At 58.3% G+C, this 17,616-nt stretch overlaps 3 protein-coding genes and 1 non-coding gene across 6 annotated transcripts in view; 2 read left to right on the top strand and 2 right to left on the bottom strand.

Moving 5' to 3' along the window:
* STX1A (syntaxin 1A) overlaps positions 1 to 6,649 on the top strand; it is a 72,269-nt gene extending 65,620 nt beyond the window's left edge. Inside the window, exons 8-10 of the mRNA XM_071447967.1 lie at positions 221 to 358; positions 2,064 to 2,174; positions 3,593 to 6,649. Coding sequence (XP_071304068.1) covers positions 221 to 358; positions 2,064 to 2,174; positions 3,593 to 3,670 — 327 coding nt within the window. The 3' untranslated portion in view covers positions 3,671 to 6,649. The remainder of the gene's footprint in view (positions 1 to 220; positions 359 to 2,063; positions 2,175 to 3,592) is intronic.
* A 296-nt stretch (positions 6,650 to 6,945) lies between these two features.
* On the bottom strand, positions 6,946 to 13,041 carry BUD23 (BUD23 rRNA methyltransferase and ribosome maturation factor). Of its 3 annotated transcripts, XM_071447968.1 has the most exons (12): positions 12,884 to 13,039; positions 12,627 to 12,664; positions 12,268 to 12,363; positions 11,994 to 12,076; positions 11,817 to 11,913; positions 10,705 to 10,801; positions 10,278 to 10,328; positions 9,342 to 9,427; positions 9,063 to 9,108; positions 8,480 to 8,538; positions 7,466 to 7,555; positions 6,946 to 7,333 (listed from the first exon to the last, which is right to left on the bottom strand). In XM_071447968.1, exons 1-12 carry the CDS (start codon positions 12,929 to 12,931, stop codon positions 7,279 to 7,281), a joined length of 846 nt encoding a protein of 281 aa, XP_071304069.1. In that variant the 5' UTR covers positions 12,932 to 13,039; the 3' UTR covers positions 6,946 to 7,278. The 3 variants fall into 3 exon arrangements, with proteins under 3 accessions (XP_071304069.1, XP_071304070.1, XP_071304071.1); XM_071447969.1 differs by lacking the exon at positions 10,278 to 10,328 and having other exon boundaries at positions 12,884 to 13,041; XM_071447970.1 differs by lacking the exon at positions 12,627 to 12,664 and having other exon boundaries at positions 12,884 to 13,003.
* On the bottom strand, positions 7,948 to 8,080 carry LOC139600232 (small Cajal body-specific RNA 20). Its single transcript, XR_011682457.1, has one exon. It is a non-coding gene; the product is annotated as a small Cajal body-specific RNA 20 (non-coding RNA).
* On the top strand, positions 13,004 to 15,893 carry DNAJC30 (DnaJ heat shock protein family (Hsp40) member C30). Its single transcript, XM_071447976.1, has one exon. The coding sequence runs from the start codon at positions 13,076 to 13,078 to the stop codon at positions 13,700 to 13,702; it is 627 nt and encodes a 208-aa protein (XP_071304077.1). The 5' UTR covers positions 13,004 to 13,075; the 3' UTR covers positions 13,703 to 15,893.
* The last annotated feature ends 1,723 nt before the right edge of the window (positions 15,894 to 17,616 follow it).

Here is a 17,616-nt window from a genome sequence, read left to right as displayed (position 1 = left end):
CACAGCCCATGCAGGAGGGGGCCTGGGGGCTCAGGTCTGGCCTGAGGATCTGCTGGAGCAGCCTGAATCCCAGCCCCCTGCTGCAAACCCCTGGCTTGGGGTGCTTGGAGGGGCTCTGCAGCTCCTGCTCATCCCTCTCAGTCCCAGACTGAGTCTTAGTGCTCAGCCCAGCTGGAGCTGGGTGTGAGCATGGTGCTCAGTGGCCTTGTTTTCTCTGCAGATCATCATGGATTCAAACATCACCAAGCAGGCTCTGAACGAGATTGAGACACGGCACAGCGAGATCATCAAGCTGGAGAACAGCATCCGAGAGCTGCACGACATGTTCATGGACATGGCCATGCTGGTGGAGAGCCAGGTGGGGAAAAGCTGCAGCCCAGGGCTCACCTGCAGGGCTTGGAGGGTGATGGGGGCTCCCTGTGGTGGGTGGGGAGGCTGGACAACATTGCTCCCCTGCCTGGGTGGGTGCTGGGAGGGAAAAACCACATCCAGGAGCAGCATGGCTCCCATGGGGCTGAGCTGGGCTCCCCAGGGCTGGGGTGCTGTGTGTGTGTGTGTGGGGTGGGAGGCTCAGTGTGGGGTTCAGGAGGAGGGCAGTGGGTGGCTGCCATGCAGGGGGAGATCCCTTCACCTTCCCTGGAGCACCAGGCCCAGCTGGGTGAGCTGGGGGTGGCCCCTGGGCTGTGCTGCCAGCCCGTGGCACCAGTCCCTAGAGCCAGGCACGGGCTCCTGTGTCATTGCTCACCCCCCTTCTTGCCTGCCATGCTGCCATGGCCCGAGGAGACGTCGGTGGCAGGTAAAGGCCCCCTGGTGCTGCATGCTCTGCTCTGCATGGCTGCTCCTGCATGGCTGCTGCTTGCATGGCACTGGGATGGCCAGTGGCAGGACACCAAGGGTCACCAGGGCACCGTGGTGTTGGTGGCCTGTCCTGGCTGCAGTGGGGGACATATGTGGGGAATTCATGATTCCATGCCCTGCTCTGAGGGTTGGACAGTGCCAGCACCCTTGTCCTGCGGGTGAGAGGGTGCCAGCACACCCTTGTCCTGTGGGTGAGAGGGTGCCAGCACCCTTGTCCTGTGGGTGAGAAGCTCAGAGCTGCTGGCACTGGGAATAGAGGGGCACCAGGCAGGCAGCAGGGCTGGCAGCTCTGCTCTGCCCTGGCATGGCACAGCTAGGAAGAAGCAGCAGCAGTTTTACACAAGACAGGGAGCAGTTGGTGGGGCTCAGTGCTCAGCACCCCAAGGTTTGTCCTCCCTGTGCTCTCCAGCATTAGGGTGAGAAATGGGCATTGCAGAGTTGCTGGCTATGAGCCCATGGCTCTGTGGCCTCAATTCCCTCCATGCCATGCAGGAGGACACAGGGCTTCAAACCTCCCACTCCTGCCAGCCCTGTCCAGCTGCTGCAGACCTGGCTGTTTGCCTGCCCGGTCAGGATGGGGCCAAAGGAGGTGAACAAGGCTGGAGGAGCTCACTCCAACCCGTGTCCCCACACCCAGAGGAGCCCCCAGTCCCAGCCTACCCCTGCAGCAGGGGCAGAGGTCCCTGGAGGGCTCTTCAGTCCTGGCTGGCCTTGCTCCAGACCCCTTCAGTCCTGGCTGGCCTTGCTGCAGACCCTCCTGCCCTCGGTGCGGTGCATGTGTGGATGGGAGTGGTGGTCCCTGGTCCCTGCTCGTGTGTGGTTTCCTGGGCATCCCTCATGGTGCTGCTGGCACTGTCGTTGCTCCCTGCCATGCCTCCTGTTCCAGCAGCATGTGGTGTGGTGCTGGTGTAGATCCCACTGGGGCTTTGGTGTCACCTGAGATATTGGGCAGGTCAGCAGCAGGACTGGGCTGGGAGCTCCCTTGTCCCTCACCCTTGCTCGTCTCCCCGCTGGGATGTGCACAGAGATGCTCTGGCATGGAACCTGCAGTCCAGGGCAGGAGACACGCAGTAGCTGCAGGCAGCTGATGGTTCTCGTCTCTGTGCAGGGCTGCTGGGCAGGGCAGCGTCCCCCCGGAGGCAGGGAGCGGCAGAGCAGGAGGGAGCTCAGCTCTGCGCGGCCGGGCGGGCTGTGTCCCCCTGCAGGGAGAGATGATTGACCGCATCGAGTACAACGTGGAGCACTCGGTGGACTACGTGGAGAGAGCTGTGTCCGACACCAAAAAGGCGGTGAAGTACCAGAGCAAAGCCAGACGGGTGAGTCACTAAAAATGCGGTGTTACAGTCACTAAAAATGCTGCTGCCTGTCCCTTGTCCCCAGCAAGCCTCTCCTGTCCAAAGGCAGGGCTGAGTTGACATTCAGGCAATGCAGTCAGACCTCCACTCAAAACTCACTGGCTCAGCAATAGAGGCAGGAAAGGCTCTTTAGCAAGGTTTATTCCAGCAGAGTAACACAGTCACCTAAGGACAAACCCGGGGAAAGAGAAAAAACATGTGGAGCAGGCAGCTTATAAAGGGGAAGGGATGGGGGGCAGAGGGGCCTGGTCTCCAGGAGTAGGGACCTGGCCACCAGGGATACCAAGGAAGAAGGTTCCCACAGGGGAAACCAGAGGAAGTTGTGACACCAAATCCATGGGGAGACTGTTTTTCCCTTTGGGAGGGATGACTCTGTGGTAAGTAGTTAATGTTTCCAGGCTGAGGGCTTGGGGATTGACCAAGGGAGGAGAGTTCATGGGATGCTACAAGTCACAGCTCTGGCTGGGGCCCATCTGCCCCTGCCTGCACTGCTGATACCTCCATCCCAGCCACAGGGCCTGGCTGGCTCTGTGCCTGCCCCAGGCAGCCTGGCACAGCTTTGCAGGTGCCCAGGGACCTCATTGCCCCACACCACTGGGAGCAGCCCAGGTCCTGAGGGTTGCAGAGCTCCCAGCACAGACTGTGTGAAAGCTGACAATGAACCATAGGGCAGGGGTGCGGCTTGGGGGGAGGAAAACGGACAAGGAGACCCCTAGACCAGGCAGGCTGTTGTGGGAAAATGGAATGTAAGAAAATAGTTCAGAAAGTAATCTCACCTCTGAGGAGTTGCAGCTGTACTAATTACCAATTAGGAGCAAGCCTGCCCTTAAACAGGCCACAGCTGTGTCCAATGCTGAAAAAGAGTGAGTTGTGCTGTGAAGAAGAGTCAGTGCTGTGAAAAGCTGCCCATGAGGAATCACCAAGAAAATATGGAGCTTTTGCAATAAGATAGCAACATGCTGTGAGAGCCACAGCCCGTGCAAAGTAAAAACAGGGAAAGGTCATGGTTCAGCTCAGAGTCTGAGCACAGTGCCAGCTGTCTGTCCTGCTCCTGTGTCAGCTTGGGGACCTGAAGGCCAGCTCAGGGCAGAAGCAGGAGTGTCACTCCCTGCCCAGGACTGCCAGGGCCCTTCTGTCTCCCAAGATGCTGCTCAGAGCCCATCATGGGCAAAGGGGAGCAGGACAGGCTGCCATTCTGAACTCCTGGGTCCACCATGGGCAAAGGGGAGCAGGACAGACTGCCGTTCTGAACTCCTGGGTCCACCATGGGCAAAGGGGAGCAGGACAGACTGCCATTCTGAACTCCTGGGTCCACCCTGCCTCAACACTCACCATCCCCTCTCCCCTCTCTCCCTGCTGCTGCTGGGACACGTGAGCAGAAGAAGATCATGATCATAATCTGCTGTGTGATCCTGGGCATCGTCATCGCCTCCACCTTCGGCGGCATTTTCGGCTAGGCTGCCCCCGGGACTGTCAGTGTGCGATGGATGGAGCCGCGCGTGCCGTGGGGCTGCAGCCGCCCGGAGCCCCCCGCGCAGCCCCGGAGCCTCCCAGCAGCATTTCAGTTTCATGCATGGTTGTTTGTGACGCTGTGTGTGCGGTGCGGTGCGTCTGTGTGGAGGGAGCTCCGGCCCCGGGGCGGGCGGGGGCCGGCCCTGGTGATGGCTGCGAGGGGGACCCTGGTGGGGGGAAACCCGAGCTCTCATCACTGCTGCAGGCTGGGGGGAGGCTGGGACCGGCTGGGTGGGCGGGGGGGCTGCTGCTGCTCAACCTGTGCTGGGCAGTGTTAGTGACAGGAGCAGGGAGGGAGGGAGGGATGATGGGGTCAGGGGTCCTCGGGAGTGTGGTGCCCAGTCAGCCTCCCCAGCTTGCCCATCACCTCCAGCTCTCATGTCTGTCGGCCGCATCTGTGCTTGCAAACACCTTCCCTCGGGCTGCTTCTCTCCGGGGCCCTTCCCCAGGGGTGTGCTCTGCCCAGCCCTGCCTGGCCAGTGACTGTGTCTGGCTCTGGGGCTCCAACCCTGCCACTCCTCCCCTCCCTACATGAGCCCTCGCCCCAGTAGGGTGCCAAAGGCTGGAGGTGCCTGATGGAGCAGTGTGGGATAAGGAGCTGCTGCTTGGGGCCATCACAGCTGCCTGGGGACAGGAATAGGGCACGTGGGGGCCAGTGCTGCTCCTGGATGCTGGCTTGACAGGGCAGGGTGGCACAGAGAGTCCAAGGCCAGTGAATTTCCCTGGCTGCTCATCCTGCAGCACAGCCTCATGGCAGTGCTCTCAGCCCTGGCACACGGTGCCCTGGCTGCTCTTGCCCACAGGCTGGACTCTGCCTGCCAGGGTTTGGGGCTGTTGCTGATGTCCACAGCCCCTGGCAGCACTCAGCTGCGAGCAGGGCTGCTCCAGCCTTGCTTTTCCATACCTATGGCTGGGGGTTAGAAGCAGTTGGGCTCTCTCCTGTTGTGGTGCCAGGAGCAGCCCTTGCTGCATCCAGCCCCCTGCCAGCCAGGAGCAGCAGCCTCCCTCCTCCTGTCTCCAGTCTGGCTCTGAACAGGCCAGTGCCTGCCTGCCTGTTTGCCACCTCCTGGCACCGTGCCCTCCTGCCCAGCCATCCAGTGAGGCACCTGCTCAGTGGGGAGCTGTGGGACAGCCTGGGTGCCCTGTGCCCTCTGCCATGCCCATGGCACAGCTGCTGTGGGGTCTCACTGGCAACTGCCAATGCCCGTTTGCCTCAGGCTAGGGACAGGGCTCTGCCCTCACCTTCCTCTGCAGACCCCAGGGCTCTGGCTGGCCTGTGCACATGCCAAAGCACCACAGGTGTCCCCAGGTAGGACTCACTGCCACTCTGGGACAGGGGCTGGTAGCAGAAAAGGGACACTTGATGGCAGCCAGTATTCCAGCCTTGGGCAGTGTCACCTCCTAGCTCCCACCAGCACCAGGGCAGGGCTGCTCCACAAGCTGGCAGGGTGCTGTGGCTCAGGCACTGGCTGTGTGTGGTGCCCCTGGGTGCAGGGGAGAGGCAGAGGCTGCAGCCACAGAGTGCTGCCTGCCCCAGGGCCAGCCCTGACACGGCTTCTCTGCCACTGTCACCTTGGTCCCCCCACACAGAGCCCCCTGCTGCTTGCAGCTCCCGTGGGCAAGGGGGTCCAGCCTGGTTCCCCACTCTGCCCAGTCCCAGCCCCTCGGGGTGCAGCCATGGGAACAGCCCAGCCCAGAGCCCCCTTCTTTCACAGTCCCACAGCACTGATGTGAGCTCCAGCACTGCAGCCTGCAGGCACTGAAGGGCTTGGGGCACCAGGACCGTGCAGGCAGGGCTAGGAGGCAGGCAAGGGCAGGGGCTCTGCTCCAGGGGGACACGTCTGGCTGCAGGAAAAGGGAGTGGCCATGCTTCTGTCCCTCAGCAGCTCCCTGCCACTGCCCTCCATGCTTGCTCTGCCAGGCCAGCAAGAGCCCCAGGGCCCCTCCAGGAAGCAATAACACTGGGCAGGCAGGAGAGCCCTCCTCCCAGGCTCCTGCCCTGCAGCCATGCCAACTGCTAGCACAAGGTGACTTTTTTCTCTTCCAGGCAGCGGCTTTAGTGGCACAAGCTCACCTGACATCAGGGCTGTGGCACCCCTGTCAAGGCACAAGGCCAGGCACTGCCTCAAGGGGGGTTCTTGGCCCTTGCTCCTTGTTGGCACCACCCCTGCCAGCAGCCCCCACAGCAGCAGGAGTCAGATGGGGCCAGTCAGGGCCACTGGCACTTTGCTGGGATCCTGTGGGCAGCAGCAGTGCTGGGCTCCAAAGGCAGGGAGACGAGGAGCCACTGCTGCCCCACAGGCAGGCTCACACTGTCCTCGCTGTGAGGGGAGGGTGTTTTGGTGCAATAATTACCCCTGCACTACGGGAAGCCCCATTGAGTTCCTTTTCACCTACCTGTCGTTGCATGTACAGACCAAATCACCAAAAGCGTGGTTGTGCTTTGGGAAGACGTTTCACCTTTTCTTTCCAGCCCCCGACCTGCACCCGCTTGTCCTTTGGGTTCCACCACCTCTGTTCCAGGTGCCACCTGCCCTCCCCACGCCGGGAGCGTGTTGATGCAGTATTCCATGAGCAGTGTGGGGCACGCACAGCTTGCACTCGAACTGGGGATTGGTTTTTTCTTTTGGGTTTTGGTTTTTTCTTTGTTTTTTTTTTTTGTAATTAATGTACTTGAAGGCTTTCCGAGCCCCCCGTGGAGTTCTACTGTTGCTGTACTGTGAGCTAAGTGTCCTTGTTTTCTATGTGGATCTTGACCCTGGCTTGCTCTGTCTCACTGGGCTGGATGACACTGTATGTTGCCTCTCTTCTCCTTCCCTCTTTCCCTTCCTGCTAGCATTCCTTTCTTCTCCTGAGGCTTTGGGTGCAAAACAGCTTCCCATTTTGTGGAATTTTTATGTAGAATAAACATTTGTAACTGTAAAGCTCTGGTTGGAACCTCTCCTTGTTTCAGGGGAAGGGAAGAGGTGATGGGGGGGTTCAGTCAGTCCCAGCCCCTTGGAAGCATTAAAGCAAACGGGGTGGGCTTGGTGCCAAGCACCAACAAGAGTAAATGGCTACTGGAATAACACTTGAGGAGTCAGGAGCAACTTTGTCCTCATGGAACTACACCCTGACAGTGTGGACCCTCTGCAGGCAGAGGCGAAGCTGGCAGGGAATGAGGTACCCCATTCCCACCTCAATATTCCCAGCACCAAGGGCAGGACACAGGACACCAGCAAACACTTGCAACTCTTTGACTCTTTAGTGAGGAACTGGGTATCACATCCTGGCTTACCTGGAGCTCAGCTGGCTCACTGCACTCAGGAAGGGAAGTGATGGCACTGTAGAGCACTGCCCAGCAGCAGTGCCAGAGCGCTGTCTGCACCTTCACCAGGGCAACAGGGCTGGAAGCTTTGCTGTTCGGCAGCACCTGCGCCAGTTTGCACCTTTAAGAGCCACAATGACCAGTTCCATCAAGTCCCCAGGTGTGGGGTGCCATCTGTGCCATCCACAGGAGGCTCTCTGGAGGCACCCACGTGCCACCTTCCATGGCAGCAGCGTCCAGAGCAGTTCAGAAGCGAGGACGGCGTTTCCGCCCCGTGTATTTCGTGTCTGCCCGCACCTCCCTGTGGGAAGAGCAGGGAACAGCTCAGCACCACCTGCAGGGCACTCGGGAGGGGAAGGGAGCAGGTTTGTGGCAGGAGGCTGGGCAGTGACAGCAGGTGACAGCCTCTGAGGCAGGACTCAGCTGGACTCACTTGCCCTGGCGCCGTCTGCGCTCCTTCTTCTCCAGGATCCAGTCCCGGCTTTTCTTCACAGACTTGCCCTTGACATTCCTGAACCGTGTCCTGGGGGAGAGGGGCAGCAGCTGGAGAGGAACTGAGGTGTGGGGGCACATTTCTCTGCCCCAGAGGATTGTCACCCAGAACTGGGTCACAGAAGTAGTGAGTTTCCCTCCCACCACCCCTGGCCAAGAGGCTGAGCCAGCACTGGAGGAGGCTGATTCCAGCCCTGGCTCAGGGATCCTGACCCATGAATTCCCCCAGGCCATACCCTGTGTCACACCAGCACCATGCTGCTCTCTGGGGTCTCAGGGCATTACAGGCTCGTGCACAACCACCTTCCCCTTGTCTGCTCTACTCCAAGCAAGGCAGACAAATTCAGGGTTCCTACAACGTTCCCAGCTCTGCTACTGCTCTCCAAGACCAGACAGCCCTTACACTGAGTGAGCAGAGAACAGCAATGTAAGAGGCAGGAAAACATGGCAGCCACAAGCTCCTGGCAGCCATGACAACATTCCTCTGGTTTTTGTTCTGTCTCTCCCAATGGCTGCAAGAGGGGCTCCTCCCTGCACCACTGCTGTGGGAAGAGACAGGGCCAGCAGCAGAAACCCCCCAGGCCACTGCTAGGACCTGGACAGGAGAAAAAAAGGGAATGCCAGGACTCAGGCACTGCAGCCTGCCTCCATGGCCATCATGAGCACTGTAAACATTCCCTCTGCCAGACCCTGGCATCAGCTGAAGAGCCCAGTGCAGGACAGAAAGCACACCTGACTGCTCACCTACAGCTCTAGGTAATCACCTACAGCCCCTGGGAAATAACGAGTTTTGTTCCCCATGTCCCTTGGGAAGATAAAGCAGTTGTCTCCTGGGCTGCTGTGAGTCCTCCCTGTCCTTCCCCTCCCATTGTGGGAGTGTGGTCCCCAGTAAAGCTCAGCCCTCCAGGGCCCCCACTGTGCAGGGAGACCCTGCAGCCTCACCCCCCCACGATACCTCTCATTGGTGAACTTTGCCTGGTGTGGCTCCTCACTGGCACACTCGGTACCAAGGCCCTGGAAAGCAAAATTGGGAACTTGTGTTCTCCTCTGGAGCAGGCACAGCTCATCAAAACTAAGGGGAATGCAGGGATCTGCAAAGGACCAGAGCAGGGACAAACTGGTCTTTCAGAAATCATGGCAAAAAAAGAGGCAGAACAGCTTTAAAGAGGGAAGGGTTAGATTGGATATGGGAAGAAATTCTCCCCTCTGAGGGTGGTGAGCCCCTGGCACAGGGTGCCCAGAGCAGCTGTGGCTGCCCCATCCCTGCAAGTGCCCAAGGCCAGCTTGGACAGGGCTTGGAGCAGCCTGGGACAGTGGAAGGTGTCCCTGGCCATGGCAGGGGTTTGGAACAAGAGGAGCTGTAAGGTCCCTTCCAACCCAAACCAGTCTCTGGTTATATGAGAGCAGGGCTTGGTGACTGGCAGAAAATGTATCAGTGAAGTCACATCTGCACTCTCAGAGCTGTTTGGCTCCCACACTGCCCACAGCTCCTCCACATCACCCAGGACAGCAGCTCTGCTGCCTCATGGAGGCCTCACCTTTGGTAATGTGCCAGATGTCCCAACAAAGAGACAGAGGAAGAACCTGGAAGAACAAGAATAAGGAGCATGAATGTGGGATTCAGCATGTGAGTCTCAGTCCCCAGGCAAGACTGAGATGGTTTATAACAGAGTCAGATCTAAGCTTTAACCTCTGTCCAGAACTGCATAATGGGAGAGAGAACAGCTCAGGGGAAGGGAAAAACAAAAAGAAAAAAACAAAAAAACACTGCTAAACCCAGGCTTCACCCCAAACACAGACAGAGATGCAGGACTCACTTCTTGGCTTTGGCACTGTTGGGGTAATCCACCACCATTCCCCCTGTAAATCCAGCTCTCATGGCCTGGGCAGTGATGAGCTCCAGCTGGGAAAAGCAGCAGGTGCAAAGTTAATGAGCAGCCATCCCCCAGGAAAGCCCAAGAGACCTCTGGGAGCACCACACCAGGCTGGGCATTCCCAAGAGGGACTGCTCCTCCTCCTGCTAAGCTCTGCACCCATCTCCTGGTTCTGCACTCCCATCCACACACCAATTCCTTGCTATTTTAATTTTAAGACTCAGCCCAAGACAATCTATGAAATATGTGTTTCCTCAAACCAGCTTCATAAGCTTTTGGAGATCTATTTCACACCTAAGATAGCTCAGCTATCTTAGAAGGCATAAAATCAGCAGGAGGGCTTCTGTGGTCGTGTTGGAAACAAAAAGGTTTTAATAAAAGGCAAAATAACAAAACTTTTTACAGAGAAAAACTGAGCTAGGTGCAAGAGGCCCTCCTGCCCCTGGTAGAACACCTCACAAAAGCAATTAGTTTCTTCTCTTCTTTTTCTAGTAAATTGCTTAGGCAGGACTTTTTGGCTTTTGTCTAATTAGCTATTTTTAAATTTGAGGTGAAGTCTTTTAAGTCTTATGAAATTTTTTTTCACTTAATTAAGAAGAAAAACTTCTGAACTTATTTCTTTTTTAAAGGGACAAAAAAAATAGTTTTGTCACTCCTTCAACAAAGAGCACATAAATCTACAAATCCTATAAATTCCTGTAAATCTATGAAACAACAGAACCTGCACAAGGTATCCTCCTTACAGGTTATTTTTATGGGCTCCTGAAGAGCTCTAGAAGTGGCAGGGGGGGACAGAGACACTGCCTGGATGTGGAAGAACAGGATGCAAACAGTAAATGATTTATTTCTGTGCCAGAACCCCTCCCAGCTGACTGATACCTGCTCTGAGTTCTCGGGGTACAGCTGCAGCACAGCTCGGGATCCTCGGGCCTGCAGGAGACAGAGCTGATCACTCCCCTGACCCCTCTGGGTCACCATCCCAGCCCCAAACATGAGCTCCCTCCTCCTCAAAACCTCCAGGACAAAGCTCCCAGGAGAGCTGCTCAGCCCACAGAGCCAGTGAGGCACAGGGGAACAGCAGCTATCCCAGAATCATGAACTGCTAGGTTTGGGAAAGACCACCAAGACCATCAAGTCCAACCTTGATGAGCAGCAGCACCAGGCAGGAAGGCAGGCAGTGGCTGCTCCTGCCAGTCCTGCTTCAGAGCAGGACTTAATTTACTTAAAACAACCTGACTTGAAGTATCTTCTAAAGAGCTAAGCCATAAGAGCAGCAGAGATGTGGCTGGTGGAGGGTGGCACTTACCAGGGCAGTGTAGAGAGTGGAGAAGAATCTGTAGAGGCGTTTGGGGGGGCTGTGTGACTTCTTGTCAGCATTACAGAGCCACTGCACTGCAGAAATACTGAGAGGGAAAATGAGACCCTCAGGACAGAGTTATTGTTTCCTTCACAGAGCTTGTCACCTCCCTTGAGCTGAATTCCTGCACTAGGCATGTGCTGGGCCTCAGGGAAATCATTTCATTTCCTCTGTGTTGCTCTGCCTTCTGTTTCATAGCTACACAAACCCCTCTGGAGACTCACAAAACTTAACAAGGTGCATAAGTTAAAGGACAAAAGCATCATCAAGCATCCCCTTTAGTCCAAGTGCTCAAATCATAGAATGACAGAATGGTTTGGGTTGGAAGGGACCCTAAAGGTCAGCTTGTTCCAGCCCTTGCCATGGGCAGGAACACCTCCCACTATCCCAGGTTGCTCCAAGCTCTGTCCAACCTGGCCTTGGACACATCCAGGGATGGAGCAGCCACAGCTGCCCTGGGCAACCTGGAGGCCTCCCTACCCTCACAGGGAAGAATTTCCTCTCTTTATCTCACCTAAATGTTCCCCCCATTACTCCTACTCCAAGCATTACAGCTCCTGAGCAGCACTGGAGAGCTCAGCTGTGTCCCTTGCCTGGCCAAGCAGGTTTTCCCAAAGAACAATTTACACCAGAGCTTTTAGCTCAGCAAAGGACAGCCCTTGCTTCCTCCCAGCTGTTCTCTGAGCAGGTAAGTCCCTCTGTCCCCCTGATCCCAAAGCCAAACACCAAACCTTGATCCAGGGACTGACTTCTCTAAGCTCTGCCACTTTATACTTTGTTCTCCTCCTTGGAGCAGGTCTCAGCCATCCTGATAATATCCCCAGCTTTACTTTCTTCCCTTCAACAAAATTCCTAGCTCAGCAGCACAAAGGACAAGCATCACCTGGAAAGCAGCTGTCACAAGGTGTTTCTACCATCCAGAGTTCTGGAGGTTTGTCCTGGAGTGATGAGCCAAGGCTGACAAGGCCAGTCCCTCTCAGCTGTGATCTACCAGGTGTGCACCACGAGGACTGTGCAGTTCTGGGGGTGTCAGGAGAGCTCAGCTACAGGCACAGACTCACCTGATACAGCCATCAAACATGCCAGGCCTGAAGGGAATGCCATGGCCCACATCTGCAAGGAGGAGATCTCCTTCCACCTCCCTCTCCACGGCCACATCTGCACAGAACACAGCACAGCTCAGGCACTCAGCTCCCAGCCCTGGGGCCTCTGAGGGTCTCAGGGAAGGTTGTGCTCACCCAGCATGGCAGGGCTGATGTCCATGCCAATCCAGTAGTGACCCTCCTCAGAGATGTAATCCCCACTCAGCCCAGAGCCACAGCTAGAGGGGGGAAAGGGGAAAGAGCTGAGCTCATGGGGCTGCTCTGAGGCTCTGCTGGCCACACACACCAACGTTACAGCAGCCTGTCCCTCCTCCCCAGCCCACAAAAGGCACTGGGACATGGCCACCCCCTTGCCCGTGCACCCCTGCAGCCCCAGATATGCCATGGAATTGGGCAGAGCCCCGCTCACCCCACATCCAGCAGGAGGCAGGCACGGTCCTCGGGCAGCCCCAGCAGCTCCACAGCCCGCTCCGACATCTGCGACTGGATCTCCACCACGCGGGAGCTGCGGCACAGCACAGCGTGAGGGACGGGCGGCATCCCGAGCACTGCGAGAGCGGACCCGCACCGCCCGCGGCAGGGCCCGCACGGCAGGGCCCGAGCACCCCTCGCCTCCCTCAGGACCCGACCCTGCCCCTCACTCCCGGACCCCAGGACTCCCGGCAGGGCCCAGGACCGACCCCTACCCCCGGTGGGTGCCCCCGGTGTCCGCCCCATGGCGAGTCCCCTCCCCGCCCCACGACACCCGCAGCGCCGGTCCTGCCGTACTTCTGGGTGTATTTCCGCGCCTCGGCCTCATCGTAGAACTGCAACGAGAGAGCGGCGGGCGCGGTGAGGGCCGGACCCCCCAGCGGAGCCCGGTTCCCCCCCGCAGACGTGCCCGGTTCCCCCCCGCAGACGTGCCCAGTCCCCGCAGACGTGCCCAGTCCCCGCAGACGTGCCCGATTCCCCCCTCAGGCATGCCCGGTGTCCCCCCAGACATTCCCGGTTCCCCCAGACGGTCCCGGTCCCCCACCGCCGCTCACCAGCTCGGGTGGCCCGCGGTGCTCGGGCCGGCGGCCGCTGCCCGCCATGCTGCGACTGCGTGACGTCACTGCCCAGCGACAGCGCCATGCCCGCCCGGTGGGCGCTGGTCTGTAACGTCATTCCTCCGCCTGTGACGTCACAGTTCCGCGCCGCGGCGCTGGTGATGGCGGCGGGCGGGCGCTGAGGCCGCCATGGGCCCGGCGGTGCTCGGGCGGCTGCGGCCGCTCCTCCCCGCGGCCCCGCGGCCCGGCCTCGCCCCGCCGCCCTCCCGGGCCGCGCAGACGGGCGGTGCCGGAGCCCCGCGGCCGCGCCGCGATCTCTACGAGGTGCTGGGAGTGCCGTCCACGGCCACGGCGGCGCAGATCAAGACGGCGTACTACGAGCAGTCCTTCCGCTACCACCCCGACCGCAACGCGGGCAGCGCGGCCGCGGCCGCTCGCTTCGCCGCCGTCAGCGAGGCCTACCGGGTGCTGGGCAGCGCCGCGCTCCGCAGCAAGTACGACCGCGGGCTGCTGAGCGCCGCCGAGCTGCGCGACGCGCCCCGGCCCTCGGGCCGCGCTCCCGCCGCCGCCCCGTCACCGCCCCGCGCCCCCGCCGCCCGCCCGGGGCCCGGCCCGACCCCCTTCGACTTCGACGCCTTCTACCGTGCGCACTACGGGGAGCAACTGCAGCGGGAGCAGATGCTGCGGGCGCGGAGGGAGCAGCTGAGGCTCCAGCGGGAGGAGTACGCGGCACAGGGACGCCTCCGGGCCCTCTCGGATCTCTCCATCGGGCTCCTCTTCGTCCTGGGGGTGGCTCTCATCTACGGCCTCAAGTGACGGCGGGGCGGCCCCCGGGGTGTCCCCCCAGCTGTGCGGTGTCACCAGGGGCTGGCAGCGGGCTGGGGGTGGGCCCTGCCCCGCCCCGCATCTGCTGTTCGGGCTGTGACATTGCACCCTGCCAGAGTGACCTTCAGGCACGGGGAATGGCCGGCAGCGTCACAGGCCAAGAGCTGGCCCCTGTGCCAGCGTGACCTTCAGACACACAGTGCCCTGGCTGGCATAGTCTGTGCCCTCTGGATGCCTCTGGGGACACAGCCTGGGCCAGGCCACTCAGGGTGACCTTGCAGGAGCTCTTGATGTGCCCCCTCAGCCAACACCTCCTGCACAGTGCCTGGCAAGTGAGCACAGTCCTGGACTCTGGACTGGGATGTGTCCCCTCCTTGGCACAGCTGTGTGACCCTGGGTGCCTGCAGAGATTAAAGGCTGTCAGAGGTGCTGTGTGTGTTCAGCTGTGCCTCTGGTTCCTGCTGCTGCCAGGCCTGTGCTGTCACACCTGCTGGTGTCACATCTCTGGAGCTCCTGATGGCCCAGCTGCACCACCCTGTGAGAATGGCAGGTACAGGAGGCTGAGATCAGACCTGAAAAATGAAACCTGAGCCCATGCCCTGGTCAGTGTGTGACACTGCCTCGAGCTGTGTGACAGCACTTTGGTGTCTGCAGTCCTCTGTCCTGTCTGGGGCCTGCCAGGAGCTTCACACCACCCCTCCCTGTGAGGATTTTGGCTGTGGTGCACCTGAGAGCACCCAGTGCTGTTCTCTGTGTCTTACACGTGTCTGAGCATCATTTGCACAAGAGTATTTGCCTATTTAAATACTGAAGTGTTTTAAGAACTGAAGATTGTATTTCTCAGAACCTTTTCTTTCTCCTTGGGTGAAGGTTCACCTGTGCTATGCTGCTGCTGCCTGGAGGGAGAGAAGCTTCCTAGCCATGGCCTTAGTGTGTCAAGGACTGTGTGGGACACTGGGTTTGCTGTCAGTGGGGTGAGCAGGAGCCCAAGCCTTGTCCAGAGCCTGGGTTGTGTTTTGTCCCAGCACAAGAATGTCACAAGTGAATGAATGCCCTGTGTCTGCAGTGTGCATTTCTGTGATCCTGCTCAGAGCCTGGGGCCCTGGCACAGCAGGGACACCCAGGGGCAAGATGCAGGTTGGGCAGGCAGTGGGGAAGGAGGAAAAGAATCCTACAGAGCCAGACAAGAAGAGTCTGAAACCAACCCAAAAGCTAAATCCAGCACAATGGACATGCCACAGCAGGAAACAAACACCAGGAGGCTGCAGCTGGAGGAACCAGGGGATGGGGAACACCCTGGGGGATGGGGAGCAGCAGCCCTGCACTCACCATCCACTGTGTGATCCCAAGGAAAGGAACAGAAGGGCCTGGGGTGGAGCAGGCTGAGAGCTCAGGCCTCCTGCCACTCTTTGCAGTGAGGGCTGGTGGGATGGGGGAGGTGGGTGAGCAATGACAAAGGGCACAGTGGCCCCTGAGGGGATGGGAAAGGCACATCTCATCCCTTGAGCTGGGATGGGAAAGGGATGAGATCCCACACAGGTTCAGGCTGATGTGAGCAGTGGCTGCCAAGCTGTGAGCAAGCCCAGCTGGCCACAGGGTGTAACCCTCCATGGGGTGAGGGCTTTGCTGCTGGCACAAGGCACCAGAAGCTTCCCCATGTGCAGGGCCAAACTGGCCCTTGGCCCCTCTCCAGCCTGTGCAGGATTGTTCAGCATTGCTCCCTGCCTGCTCTCAGCAGCTTGTGCCCCCTCCAGCTGCTCACTAGTGGCTGCTGCATGCTGGGGCTAAGCTCAGCCCAGGGGCAGAGTGAAGCTTTCCAGGGTCCTCCCTGGTGCCAGTCTGTCCCTTCACTGGGATCACAGCACTGGGATGTCACAGTGGGACACAGGAGCCTGGTGTGCCCTGCCAAAGGGAACTCTCTGGAGTTGGGGCTCTGGCACCTGCTGATGCATTTTCATGCTCATCTTCATTCTGTAAACAAATCACTCAAAAGATCAGAGGCAGCTTTTTGGGCAGCATTTGGCAGGAAGCATTACTCTGCAGGCTGGAAAAGCCAGCAGTGTCCATGGCACTCCTCTGGCTCCCTCCCAAACAGGGGGTTTAGAGTTCCTGCTGCTGGCTCTTCTCTTCCTCCTCAGGTCTCTGTGATGTATCTTGAAGATTAAAGATATCCAGCCACAAATTGGTGACAAAATGACACATCTTTCTTGTGGTGGGCCTGGGTGGTAAATACTCCTTGCACTTGCTGGAAAGCAGGGGTGAGGGGCTGTGACCGTGTTCACAGGGGTCTCAGGTTGAGGGAAGAGATGAGGATCTGACTCCATTTTCAGGAGGCTGATTTATTATTTTATGATATATATTACACTAAAACTATACTAAAAGAATAGAAGAAAGGATTTCATCAGAAGGCTGGCTAAGAATAGAATAAGAAGGAATGATAACAAAGGTTTGTGTCTCAGACTCTCTGTCTGAGCCAGCTGACTTGGCCATTAATTAGAAACAACCACATGAGCCCAATCCCAGATGCACCTGTTGCATTCCACAGCAGCAGATAATCCTTGTTTCCATTTTGTTCCTGAGGCCTCTCAGCTTCTCAGGAGGAAAAAATCCTAAGGAAAGGATTTTTAATGAAAAGATGTCTGTGACAAGGGGCAGGCAGGAGTTTCACACCCTGACTTCAGCCAGTGAAGAAGAGGCCAGGGAGGGGAGCTCTGTCTGCCTTGCTGGGAAGGGTGGGCATGCAGTCAGCAGGGCAGGGTGGCCCTTCTGGAGGTGCTGTTCTGTGCTGCCTGGGTGACACCCAGGGGTGGCTGTGCCCTGGTGACATCCCCTGAGCTCTGCTGCCTGGACAGAGGAGGGTGCCCTGAACTCTGCAGTGTCACCTTTGCCCTGTCAGGCCTGACTGCTCCTCTGCTCTGGGAAGGATTTCAGCAGCTTGGGCACCAAGTGGCTGGAGCTGGTCCAAATGCCCAGCCTTGCCTCCCAGCTCCCAGCATGCCACTGTTCTGCCTCTTTTCTCCTTGTGTCAACAATGTCATGGCATTCTTGCTGTTCTCCAGTTGTTTCCTTGATGGAGAGCTGCCAGGAGAGCTGAGCACAGCCTGTGAGGGTGCCAGGGGTGGATGGTGCCAGGGCTGTGAGCTGTAATGGGCTGGAAGATAAAGGATAGGATAAAGATGGAAGGAAGGATAAAGGAAGATAAAACAGAGGATAAAGCTCAGTGGCCTTTACATCTCAGCAGCCAGGATGCATCCCTGGGGACATTGACACACACAGGGTTGTTCCTGTGAGAACAGGAGCCCCCTTCCTGCAGCTGGGGCAAGGCAGCCATCAGCAGGGGCATGGCAGGGAGCAGCTGTGAACTCCCCAAGGTCCTTTTCCTGCCTTGGGGATGTGTCCAGTCCCTGCAGCACAGTTCAGGACCAGGCTGCAGCAGCAGCTGAGCTCTCCACAGCCCCTCCTGGCCCGTGTGAGGTGGCAGTTTCAGCTGGGGACTTCACCACGAGCATCCCGAGGCTTTTGCTGGGAGGAGTGTGATGTTCACAGCAGGGATTTCTTCCTCCTCAGTCTCCAGCTCACTGGGGCCATTTTTACAGATATTCTAGCACATCCTACCCCTCACTTCCTCTCCCTGTGGCTCCCCATTTCACTTGCTGCAAGTGATATATGTATCCATGTTGGATGCTTGTCCTTTGCACCAGGTTTTGCCAGCTGTGTGTCACCAAAAGGGTGACATTTGTCCCAGGGTGAGTTGCTGGTGGGGCCTCAGCCATCATCCCATGCCCACCCACCCAGGCCTGGACTGCTCTGCCCTGCACCTTCACCCCAGGGCTTGTTTTGCTGTTGCTCATTCCCACCCTTAAATCACTGACAGCAGACAAAGGGAAGCACCAAAATCTGAGTAG

The sequence above is a fragment of the Agelaius tricolor genome, unplaced genomic scaffold, assembly GCF_023055355.1.
Source record: "Agelaius tricolor isolate 1412-34295 unplaced genomic scaffold, bAgeTri1.0.p SCAF_25, whole genome shotgun sequence".
NCBI classification, from domain to species: Eukaryota; Metazoa; Chordata; class Aves; order Passeriformes; family Icteridae; genus Agelaius; species Agelaius tricolor.
The sequence above is the reverse complement of the archived record's forward strand: the minus strand, read 5'-3'. Positions and strand labels throughout refer to the sequence as shown.